Consider the following 13,033-nt stretch of genomic DNA (forward strand, 5'->3'; position numbering starts at 1 on the left):
ATATAGCCAGAGTTATTAGGCAAGAAAAGGAAATAAAAAGTATCCAAATGGAAAGGAAGAAGGAAAACTATTCTAGGACTCTAGGATGACATTATCTTTTTTTTTTTTTTTTTTTTTTGAGTCTTGCTCGTCACTGCAGGTAAAATGCAGTGGCATCATCATAGCTCACTACAACCTCAAACTCCTGGGCTCAAGCAATCCTCCTGCCTCAGCCTCCCAATTAGCTGGGACTACAGGTGCACCCAGCTAATTTTTTCTCTTTTTTGTAGACACGGGGTCTTGCTCTTGCTCAGATTGGTGTCAAACTCCTGAGCTCAAGCAATCCTCCTGTCTTGGCCTCCCAGAGCGCTAGGATTTCAGGCATGAGCCAATGAGCCCAGCCTGACATTATCTTATATATAGAATATCCTAAAGAATCCACGAAAAACTGTTATTGTTAGTAAATTTGGCAAAGTTGTAAGATAAAATCAACACAAAACAATCAGTTGTAGTTCTAGATATTACCAATGAATAATTAAAAAAGGAAATTAAGAAAACAATACCATTCACAATAGCATCAAAAGGAATAAAATACTTACGTATAAATTTAACAAAGGAAGTACAAGACTTATACACTGAAAGCTACAAATATTAATGAAAAAGATTAAAATTTTGAATAAATGAAAAGGGCCAGGCATGGTGGCTCATGCCTATAGTCCTAGCACTTGGGGAGACCAAGGTGTGAGGATCGCTTGAGGCCAGGGGTTGGAGACCAGCCTGGGCAAAATAGCAAAACCCTGTCTCTACTAAAAAAAAAAAAAAAAAAAATTAACCAGGTGTGGTGGAGTGAGCCTGTACTCCTAGGGACTCAGGAGACTGAGGTAGGAGGATCATTTGAGCCCAGGAGTTTGATGTTATACTAAGTTATGACTGCACCACTGCACTCCAGACTGGGCAACACAGCAAGACTCTTTTTCAAAAAAAAAAAAAATAGATAAATAGACATTCTGTGTCCATGAATTGGAAGATTAATATTGTTAAGATGGAAACACTTCTCTAAAGCAATCTACAGAATCAATGCCATCTTTATTAAAATCCCAACTGCTTTTGCAAAAATGGAAATGCTGATCTTAAAATTAACAAGAAATTGCAAAGGACCCAGACTAGCCAAAACAGTCTTGAAAAAGAAAAACGAAGAACATACTTCTAAATTTCAGAACTTACTAAAATGCTACAGTAATCATAACAATGTATTATTTGCATAAGAACAGACATACAGATCAATGGAATAGAATTGAGAATATAAAAATAAATCTATACATCTTTGGTCAATTGACTGTTGACAAAAGTGCCAAAACCACTCAATGGAGAAAGAAGTTACTTCAACAAATGATGCCGGGCCAAGTGGCTATCCATGTGCAAAAGAATAATGCATGGTCTATACATGCAAGTGCTCAGAATCAACCCTTACCTCATATCATTTACAAAAAACTCAAAATGGATCAAAGACCTAAGTGTAAAAGCTAAAACTATAAAACTCTTCAAAGAAAATATAGGGGTAAATCTTGACCTTTGGATTTGGCAATGGATTCTTAGATATGACACTAAAAGCATAAGCGATAAAAGAAAAAATACATATTTTGGACTTTATCAAAATTATGTTTATGCATCAAAGGACACTATCAAGAAAATAAAGACAACCCACAAAATGGAAGATATATTTGCGATTTATATACTGGATAATGGTCTAGTATCCAGATTATATTAACACAATTCAACAACAAAAACACAAAAACAGTTGTGAGTTATCTCACAACTCAACAACAAAAACACAAAAAAATTCAATTTAAAAAATGGGCAGACAGAGCACAGCAGCTCATGCCCTATAATCCTAGCACTTCGGGAGGCTGAGGGGGGAGGCTCGCTTGAGGTCAGGAGTTTGAGACTAGCCTACGTTAAGAGCAAGACTCCATCTCTACAAAAACTAGAAAAAATTAGCTAGGAGTGGTGGCAAATGCTTGTAGTCCCAGCTACTCAGGAAGCTGAGGCAGGAGGATCACTTGAGCCCAGGAGTTTAAGGTTGCAGTGAGCTACGATGACGCCACTGCACTCTAGCCAAGGTGACAGAGTAAGACCCTGTTTCAAAACAAAAAATGCACAAAGGACTTAAATAGACATTTCTCTAAGGAAAATATACAAATGACCAATAAGCACATGAAAAGCTGTTCAACATCATTAGTCATTAAGGAAATACAAATCACAACTATAGGCTGGGCACAGTGGCTGACGCCTGTAATCCCAACACTTAGGGAGGCCGAGATCGGAGGATCACTTGAGACCAGGAATTCCAGACCAGCCTGGGCAACATAGTGAGATCCTGTCTTTTACAAAAACTACAAATAGTAGCTGGGCGTAGTGGTGTCGGCTTGTAGTCCTAGCTACTTGGGAGTCTGAGGCAGGAGGATCACTTAAACCTAGTTCAAGGTTGCAGTGCGCTGTGATCGTGCCACTGCACTCCAGCCTGGAAAACAGAGTGAGACCCTATCTCAAAATATATATGTATATATATTTCTACACATAGGCTCTCACTCTACACTTGATTATGAGTTTTCTTATTTTTCTAGGTTCAATTAAACTGTCTTAGTAATCCCCCTTTTATAAAGTAGGCATAAAACCATACACTGAGAAGCAAGTGGCTCTTCTCAGATGACAGCGTCAAGCACGAACAGGTCCAGACATGAAGCCCCAACCCGGGAAGCTCAGTCTACTTGGTACCTACTTCAAAAAGCCTCGGTACCATGTGGGCATTCCATATACCATGACCTGAAGATACAAGATGTTCTTACTGGTGGCACATGCCAGCTCTTGATCTAGCTACAGGCCAGTACTATTTGGAACTTGTGCCAGCTCAAGGGAAAAAATTAGCCTCTCCTCCTTCTATGCTTCAGATTATCTGTTGGTTCCCTTGATGGAAAACCATCTCCAGAGGAACATATGACACAGCTGAAAATCTGAAATATGAAACAGAAGACCTAGATTCAAATCCTAGCTCTGCTGATTAGTATCCCCATCATATCTCAATTCTCTGGGCCTCTGCTTCTCCATTTAACATCACACTTACCTCATGAGCTATGAAATGGATTATATGTGGCAGTTCCCATCTTGTGGGATACAGACCCCTAGGCATCTTGGGCCATATTATAAGAGGTCTGAAAAAGGATATACTAGAGAAAAATAATGATTTAGAAATTAAGACTGAAAACCCTGGAGTAAAATCATCTGGGTTCAAACAATGGTTTTATCACTTAAGCAAATTACTTATCCTTTCTATTTCTCAGTTCCTCATCTGTAATTGGAGAAAACAATACCTACTTTATTGGGTTGTAGTGAGGTTTTGTTGAGTCTATACATGCAAGTGCTTAGAATGGTAAGAATTCAACAAATGTTAGCTATTGTTACTATTATATGTGCTTGTGTATTCTTTCAAAGTACAACTACTATGTTTTTTATGATTAAAAAAAGTGCTGTTGGCCAGGTGAAGTGGCCCATACCTGTAATCCTAAAACTCTGGAAGGCCAAGGCGGGAAGATTGCTTGAGCTCAGGAGTTCGAGACCAGCCTCAGCATGAGACCCCGTCTCTACTAAAAATCGAAAAAATTAGCAGGCATGGTGGTGTGTTCCTGTAGTCCCAGCTACTCAGGAGGCTGAGGCAGGAAGATCATTTGAGCCCAGGAGTTTGAGGTTGCTGTGAGCTAGGCTGACACCATGGCACTCTAGCCCGGGTGACAGAGCAAGACTCTGTCTCAAAAAAAAACAAAAAACAGTATTATTACACTTGAATCTTCTAACATAATAGTTGTAAAAGAATCCAGTACACTGCCCATCATGTCCTAATCCAGAGTAGTTGAATCTACAGTTTAAATCTTTTTAAATTTATTGAGGCCATAACATATGGTCTATCCTAGAAAATGTCCCACATGCACATAAGAAGAACATGCATTTTGCTATTGTAGGATGGAGTGTTCTATGTATGTTTGTTAAGTCTAGTTGGTTTATAGTGTTATTCGAGTCCTCTACTACTTTAGCGATCTGCATTTTTGAAAGTATGGTATTGAAGTCTCTACTCATGATTGTAAAACTGTCTATTTCTCCCTTCAATTCTGTCAATTTTTGCTTCACATATTTTGGGACTCCTTTGTTAGGTGCACATATGTTTATAATTGTTGTATCTTCTGCAGTATTGAATTTTTATCAATATCTAATGTCCTTTGACTCTTGTAAGCTTTTTTAAGTCTACGTTGTCTAATTAGTATAGCCACTCCACCTCTCTTTTGGTTACATTAGCATGGAATATCTTTTTCCATCTTTTTTACTTTCAATTTCTTTGTGTCTTTATATCTAATGTGAGTTTCCTATAAACAGCGTATCGACGGATCATACATTTTTTTAAATCCAATCTGCTAATCTCTGCCTTTTAACAGGAAAACTTAATGCATTTATATAAAGTAACTACTGATAAGGAAGAATTTACTTCTGCCATTTAACTATTTGTTTTCTGTATGCCTTTTTTTTTTTTTTTGAGAGAGAGTCTCGCTCTGTTGCCCAGGCTAGAGTGCCGTGGTGTTACCCTAGCTCACAGCAACCTCAAACTCCTGGGTTCAAGCAATCCTTCTGTCTCAGCCTCCTGAGTAGCTGGGACTACAGGCATGTGCCACCATGCCCGGCTAATTTTTTTTCTATATATATTTTTAGCTGTCCAGATCATTTCTTTCTATTTTTAGTAGATACGGGGTCTTGCTCTTGGTCAGGCTGGTCTCGAACTCCTAACCTTGAGTGATCCTCCCGCCTCGGCCTCCCAGAGTTGTTTTCTGTATGTCTTATACATTTTCCCCCTCATTTCCTCCATTACTGCTTTTTCTTTAAATATTTAGATTAGTGGAATCTAAATCCTACCTGTAAGAGTTGTTAGAGGCTTGGTTTTCCAAGTGATCTTCTCTCCCTCCAAATGAACAGTTCTTGATGAATATCTCCTTCATGAATCTGTCCCAGAATGTTTAAAAGAATGGACCTAGAGTGTATATTCAGGGCAACTTGAATCTGTGCTCCCACGTGTCAGTCCTTAAACTTGGCCCAAATGACCTTTCTACTTAACATTTTAAAAAAGAAATAAAAGACCTACCTTTCTGGCCATGAAAGTAGTCTCATGTTCTATCCTTGTTTTTACCCTCTGAATCACTTGCCCCTTAGAGACACATACACCCCTGTATACACTATTAACGATTCATGCATAAAGTTTATTGCATTGTCTTCCTGGGTCTACATGTGGCCTGGGTTAGGCTATACCATGGAATACTTAGGAAGTCTCTTGATGATTGACAGACAAAGACGTGAGAGGCAAAGTGGCTTACATTGTAGGAGCGGGGATGCCTCTGCTTCCACTGCACCAGGAGCAACTGGGCCACCACCAAAGTAGCGATGAGGATGAGGACCATTTCAGCGTGCATGGCTTCATGGCCGCGGTGCTTGGCATGCATGCGTGCGTGCTCGACCCTGAAAGCCAAACACATGGGGTGAGCCAAGTCAGGGATGGTGTGGTGATAAAGGAGCAGTGCTTTTCAGGGACATCCCACCAGTCCATAGCTCAGAACACACTTCTGTGCTTTGCAGCTTCAGGGTACCATGCAAATTTAGGGGCTAGAAGAACACACTCTAGAGGACAGGCCATTTAGGGTTAGAATAGAAGCTCTACGGATCCCAGTAACCAAGGTCAGGTATCAGGATTAGAGGCAGGTGGTCTGCTGCCTGCCTCCCATGGCAAAAAACAGCTGACACCTTTCCAGTAGCAGGAAGGAAGTTCCAGGAGAAGCAGCTTGTATCACTGCCCATTTCAGGCTGATTTCAACCTGACACTAAGGAGAAAGAAATCCCAAAGAGGTTATGGCCATAAAGTCTCATACTTGTAGTCAATGATATTTATGACACCAATAAAGGTGTAACATTGCAAATGTGTGTGGTTTCCAGGGTTAAAGTATTGCTTTCACCATCCTACCCTCTCTGCCAGAGCCAGAGATAGCCTGAAAAATCTGGACTGCTTCAACTTTGTATGACTCCAAAAGTGACTTCACCATCAGTATCCACAGGGATATAGCCTCCTCAAAGGCTCAAGGAAGTGCAGTAATTAGAGAGTACAGCTGGAAACTTATTATTACTCTAAGGCTGGCATTCTCTGGTCTTGAAGATTGGCAGTGAGTGATTCCCTTGGCCACTACCATCAAAAAGCTTGCTCTAAGAACATTCACTCCTACCACTCTGGATCAGAGTCAGCCAACGGAGAGAAATGGGGAAGAAGTAGAGACAAAACGGAATACCAATGTAGTTTGCAGTCACAAGCTTTTATACAAATTCCCATTATGCCAGTGTATTCGGGTGGGAGGAAAAGGACAACATAAATGGTGTCTTCATGGAATTCCCAAGGGCAATGAAAGACTAAAATTAAAAAGAACCCAGTGGGATGAGTTATGGATAAAAGATAAAGCAAATGTAGCAAAAATTTAGTTGTAGAATCTAGGTGGTGGGTATAAGAGTGTTCATCGCTGTACAATTCTTTCAGCTTTTCTATATGTTTAAAGTTTTTCATAATAAAATATAAGGGCAGAAACTTGGTGGGCTGAGCGGGAAGCCAAATGCCAGTCAGCCAGCCTTAGCACCTAAGGGTTCATCTTGCATAAAACTGTACCCTAGCTGGAAGAATCTGACAGAAAGAGGATAGTATTGAGAGTCAAAAACTTAGGTTTAGCTCTACCTATATGGCGTTGGCCAAGAAACCTCACATCTTTACATCACAATTTCTTCATCTGTCAAAATGAGTCTGTATCTTTTCTGCCTAGCTCATAGGGTTGCTGTATGGATAGGCTAAGCTAAGACGGTAGAGAACACTTAAAAACACCTAAGGGCTATGGAGAGTTAAAAAGATAGCAAGAGATAAGTTTCTTGTTCTCAGACAATATATAACTGAATGGATGTGCACAACATGAAATCAAAGAAAGAATCTATTCTGAGGCAGTTTGGAGCATTTAAAAAAAAAAAGGAACGTGTCAGGCGCGGTGGCTCATGCCTGTAATCCTAGCATTCTGGGAGGCTGAGGTGGGAGGATTGCTTGAGCTCAGGAGTTCAAGACCACCCTGAGCAAGTGCAAAACCACATGTCTACAAAAAATAGAAAAATTAGCTGGGCATCGTGGCATGCACATGTAGTCCCAGCTACTCAGGAGGCTGAGGCAGGAAGATCGCTGGAGCCCAGGAGTTTGAGGTTCCTGTGAGCTACAAGGATGCCACCACACTTTACCCAGGGTGACAGAGCAAGACTCTGTCTCCAACAAAGAAAGAAAGAAAAGATCTAGAAGAGATCAGAGAATTCATCCAGTTCACGTTCCCACCCAATATAAAATAACACATGCCTCCTAAGGTAATCTATTCTAGAATCAGCAGTGTCTAGCACATTGCAGGTACTCATATTTGCTTATAAATAAAATCCCAATGCTTTATAGACAGAACACTCACTACTTCTCAAAATATCTTGACTATTAAATATATTTCTGACAATGAGATAAAAATCCACTTTCCCATAGCTTTAATCCATCAGACTTAATCCTACACTCTGGAACAGCAAAGGATATATCCACTCCTCTTTCCCAATATCATTCCTTCAAAGATTTATTATGATCTTATTAAAACAAAACAGGCCGGGCTTGGTGGCTCACGCCTGTAATCCTAGCACTCTGGGAGGCCGAGGCCGGCGGATCGTTTGGGCTCAGGAGTTTGAGACCAGCCTGAGCAAGAGCGAGACCCGGTCTCTACTAAAAATAGAAATAATCTGGCCAACTAAAAATATATATACATAAAAATTAGCTGGGCATGGTGGCGCATGCCTGTAGTCCCAGCTACTCGGGAGGCTGAGGCAGGAGGATCACTTGAGCCCGGGAGTCTGAGGTTGCTGTGAGCGAGGCTGACGCCACGGCACTCACACTAGCCCGGGCAACAAAGTGACACTCTGTCTCAAAAAAAAAAAAAAAAAAAAAAAAAAGATAAAACAAAACAAAACTATCCTGTTCCTACCACTATTTTCCTGTGCCCTTTTAGGCTAACAGTTCTCGATCTTTTTACCACTGTTCATACAATATGATGGGAAGACTATTAATTCTGGTTCCCTTCTTCTAGACACGATCCAGTTAAAGATCCTCTTCATATGCAGTGCTTAGAACACAATATCTGTAACCTCAGCAAAGCAGAGCAGGGTGGCACTGTTACCCCCCTATGGTAGATAGCATATTTCTATGAACATCGTCTAAATTACTCAGAATATTTTGGTATCTGAAGTACACAATTGGTGCCTATTGAGTTTAAGTCACCTAAGGTCACGCTGTGTTTGTCATATGAATTGGTATCTTTGCCATTCTGTTTTTACAATCAATATTTTTAATCTAAATGAAGGAGGTTTTTCTCACTATTAAATTCTCCTTGGTTGACATCAGCTCATTGGTCAACTACCTTGCGAAGTTCGTGGAGCAGGCATTCTGAAACCCCTTTAATGATTAGAAATCATTAACAATAAGATATTTGTTGACTTATTCTGGTTACAAAGCAAGTTAGTAGCAGAGTTGAGATCAAAAGATGCATCTCCCATTTTCTCAACCAGAGCTCTCCATCCTGTATCATGGATAACAATGATGATGTTAATAATGATAGTTATCTTCAAAACAGGTAACACTTACTGGAAGCTTATAACATGCCAGGCGCTGTTCTAAAACTGCACATATATTAATCCTCACAACTCTGTATAAGTACTGTTAGGATCCTCATATGGGGCAGACTCAGGTAGTGCAAAGTTAAATAACTTGCCCAAGATCACATAGCTAGTAAATGGCAGAACTGGTATTCAAACCCAGATGGATGGTTTGATGTGATTACCTACTTACTCCCCAGGACTGAGAGAGCAGCCCAGGAGTGACCCAAGTACTTGGAAAGATCCCAACAGACTGGTCCTGCCCGTCATGAGCCACTGCCTCCCACAGACAGAGAAGCAAAAAGGGCATATATACAACTCTATTAGCCAGGTCAACCTGCAGTTCCCAGCTTGTGGGGCCCGCACTGCCATACTTACCTCCATTGCTCCTCTGGGGAGAGGTCTGACATATCAACCTGTAGAAAGATACCACCAAAAAAATCCGTTACTGTCTTAGAACTTTCCCTGCCCAGTATAAAGTGTTCATGAATTCATCAACATCTTCAAGGAATTAGGGAAGCTTCAAGTCTTACAAACTCAATGAAGCCTTCCACAATACTCTATTTCACACAGATGTCTCTCTCCTCTATCCACTTAGTTTGCCTTGTGTCTATGACTGAATGTGTGTTGCATGCCTGTGCTAAGCAATGAGGACAGAAGAGTGAAAGTGTCCTAACTTCCAAGACTCCCAAAGCCTAGTGAGGAAGATGGACATATAAACAGGAAATTTCTTTTCTTTATGTGATAAAGACTAGCTACAGAAGAATAAAGAAGTAGATTTTAACCCAATCTGAGGTGTTAAAGATGAGAGAAGGCTTCCTGGAGGAGATGTGAAATATTATCCAGATGAAAAAAATGAGAGAAATATGTTCTAGACAAAGGGACTAACATGCACAGGAAGGAATAAATTTGCATAGTACACAAACAATTGATTATGCCTAGAGTAAAACCTATGAATTAGGATTAGCAGAAGATGAAGTTAGATAAAATAGTTATATAATGCCATGTGACTCTAAATGGCCCTATAGTAGCAGGCAGAACACTGGACATGGGCAAACTGAGCTTTAGTTCTTGCCCTGCTATTAATTAGTGGTAAGGTCCTCCAACATCAAAGTTCTAGTTATATTTGGCAGTTTTGTTTGTTTTTGAGACAGGATCTTGCTTTGTCATCCAAGCTGGAGTGCAGTGACATGATCACAGCTCATTGTAACCTTGAACTGCTGGGCTCAAGGGATCCTCCCACTTCAGCCTCCCAAATAGCTAGGACTATAGGCGCATGCCACCATGGTTGGCTAATTTTTATTTTTTTTTATAGAGATACGGTCTTGTTGTGTTGCCCATGCTGGTCTCAAAACTCCTGGCCTCAAGCGATCCTCCTGCCTTGGCCTCCCAAAGTGCTGGGATTACAGGTGAGAGCCACCATGCCTGACCTCTGTTTGGTAGTTTTGCCTTTTTAGAGCAGGGTTTCTCAACCTTCGCCCTACTTATATTTTGAGGAAGTTAATGCTTTATTGAGGGGAGATGTCCTATACATTGCCAGTAGCATACCCCCAGATACAATAACCAAGAATGTCTATAGACATCGTCAACTGTCCCCTTGGAGACATAAATTGCCCCCAGTTAAAAACCACTGCTCTAGAATAATACAAAAGTCTTTGAATTCAGGGTTCCAGTCTTCTACTTCCTTGTAGGTATACAGAAGCATACCCAAGTCTCAGTACACAAGTCACTCAATGCATTCTTTTACTAAATTGAGCTGAAAATGTTGTTTGATCTGGAAAAGAGAGACAAGGCCTTAGAAACACTCAAATGAATCAATTAAAAAATACTTCTTTAGTACTTAAGATGTTCAAGGCCCAGTTTCCCACTGTTCTAATAACTTCAGAGAAGTACTGTAAGTAGCACATTTGAAATGAAACAGGCAGAACTCCATTCTTCTATTGAGTCAAACTGGCATGTATTTACCAGGCATCCTTTATGAATGTGTACTGGAAATGCCCATCATAAGGAAGGCTTTCTGGCTTCTACATCTCCCAGCTAACTTAAAAAAAAATTTTCCCAAGGCTTTGCCCAACCAATCTGGGTAATAAAGTCACCACCTTCCTTCCTTTTCCTACTCCACACGTTGCCTTACAGAATTTATTCCGGAGCCCTAACTCGGGCCTTCATCTCCCCAGAAGGACAGCGGTCAGATACTCTCAGAGGATGGAAAAAAATGGAAAGGCCCAGCTGCAAGGTACCTGAGCAGACAATTAAGGATCACATTTCTAAAGGAACAATCAATGCACAGGTTTCATGCTATGTATCAAAACTCTTTTCTTCTTCCTTTCCAATTTGAACCTGCATCTTGCCAAGCCCATTTATTCACTGTCCCAAAACACATGGGGCTCATTCCTTTGCATACTCTTCTTTCTGTTTGCAGAAGCCCTTCCCCACTTTTTTTTTTTTTCCTATACAAATCCAAGTCATTCTTTGAGAACTCAGCTCCAATTTCACCTTCCCGGAGAAGCCTTCCTTGATCCCCTAGCCTAGTGAATTTGGCTGTCTGCTTTCCTCTAGCATGAATTTTTCTCCTTTTTACTCAAAGTGTAAAGGACTAGCAGTACGTGCATCATCTGGGTGCTTGATAAAAATGCAGAATCTCAGGCACCACTCCAGACCTACTGAATCAGAATCTGCTTTTTAATAAGATCTCCCAGTGATTGGTATGTACATTAAATTTTAGAAGCACTGTTCCATACCACACATTCGTAGTCTTATGTTATCTTAGACATGCTTTCCAAGTGATCTAACGGCTTCTTAAGTATAGAACCAGCACCAGGGTAGGGCAAACCAGGGACCTGGGGCTCAAAATTTGAGGAGGCACTCACGCTCAGGCACCTACCCTGCACCTGCATGACTGTGGGAGTGAGTGCCTCTTTAAAGTTTGCTTGCACCTTACTGCCTTGTTTGCCTCACCCTAGTCCTGGCCCTGCTTATGAATATCTTGCCCCCATCCCATAAAACCGGAAGCCCCCTCAGAGCCAAGACACACTTTACATTGCTTTTGTGTCTTCCAAGGAGAATAGCAACAGTGCTGAGTGTATATTAAGCACTCAATGAGTACTTGTGGAATTAAAGAGCATTCTGTCCAATACAGTAAGCAAGTATGCTGACAAACCAGCACCTCACCTGGAGATGCTTAAATTGGAGAGTAAACAAACACTTGAAAAAACTAATAAGCATCTGGGAAAGGAATATTCATTTGACACCTGGGAAATCAAGTTAAAAAGTACATAACAAAACAAAACAACTACATGTTCAAGGAAGTGCAGGGGTGAGGGGAAACCTCCCCTTTCCCCTGAAAGTTTGCTGAAAGATCAACTCACAATTAAGGCAGATTAATAAGAGAAAGGTTTATTTACCATGCACGTGGGGAGCATCACATAGTGATTACTCAAATTCTCAAGTAAGTTCAGGTATTTTTATACCTGTCCTTTTGGAGGGGAGGGCAAGAAGAGTACAGGTAATTCTGTTTAGGGGGAACAAAGATGCTAGGGAGGATAAATGGATGGGGGAAACAGATTGACTTGTAAATAATTCTCTTTGAAAATTAAATTAACCTGAGCAAATTAAATTAACCTGAGAGACAGGTATATTTAAATGATTTGGGCCAGGTCTGGTTGCATTCTTGATCCTCTTTCCTGAAATATATTGAGATAATAGGGAGAGGAAGGGAAGACAATTGCCTCTTTGATCTTTTGATCTGTCAGTTCAGTTTATGCAGATGGAGGGAAAGCCCCCTCCAATGCTTTTTGATCTTGAATGACTTTTAATTCAAAATATTCTTTATACCAAGGAGTCATATTTTGGGTTGAAATTTTCTGAGCTCCTTCAGAAGCAAGACAAGTCCATTGAAGGGAAAATTAGGAAAATCTAGAGAACTGAGCCAGGCATGAAGTACCTCTCTTTGAGATAGTGGACCAAGCACGCCACTGTTTATGCCTTAGTTTCTCGATCTGGAAAACAGAGGAATAAGACTTCTGATTTCATCACAGTGCTGTGAAAAAAGGCCATTCAAGGTGACCAAGTGATTTCACTGCCTTTCCTCCTGGGAGAGTGGACATACTTTATAAACTACTAGAAGAGGTTGGGGAACTAAATGTCAGTGAAGCTCAGGACAGTAATGCTTTCAGAGCCTCAGAGAAAGCAGCTTAGAAGGACAAGCACTAAGGCTGACACTAGACTTGGGGCTTTGGAGATCATTAGCACTTTATGGAGTAGTACAAATGTT

General features: G+C 40.7%; 1 protein-coding gene across 6 annotated transcripts in view; it reads right to left on the reverse strand.

Moving 5' to 3' along the window:
* The window catches only part of RNF121 (ring finger protein 121), a 72,565-nt gene that overhangs the window by 37,376 nt on the left and 22,156 nt on the right, over positions 1-13,033 (reverse strand). For all 6 annotated transcript variants that reach the window (XM_045555569.1, XM_045555568.1, XM_045555571.1 and 3 more), the window contains 2 exons: positions 9,139-9,176; positions 5,388-5,529 (listed from right to left, as the gene is read on the reverse strand). In XM_045555569.1, the coding sequence (XP_045411525.1) occupies positions 5,388-5,529; positions 9,139-9,176 (180 nt within the window). The remainder of the gene's footprint in view (positions 1-5,387; positions 5,530-9,138; positions 9,177-13,033) is intronic.

The sequence above is a fragment of the Lemur catta genome, chromosome 7 (assembly GCF_020740605.2).
Source record: "Lemur catta isolate mLemCat1 chromosome 7, mLemCat1.pri, whole genome shotgun sequence".
Lineage (NCBI taxonomy): Eukaryota > Metazoa > Chordata > Mammalia > Primates > Lemuridae > Lemur > Lemur catta.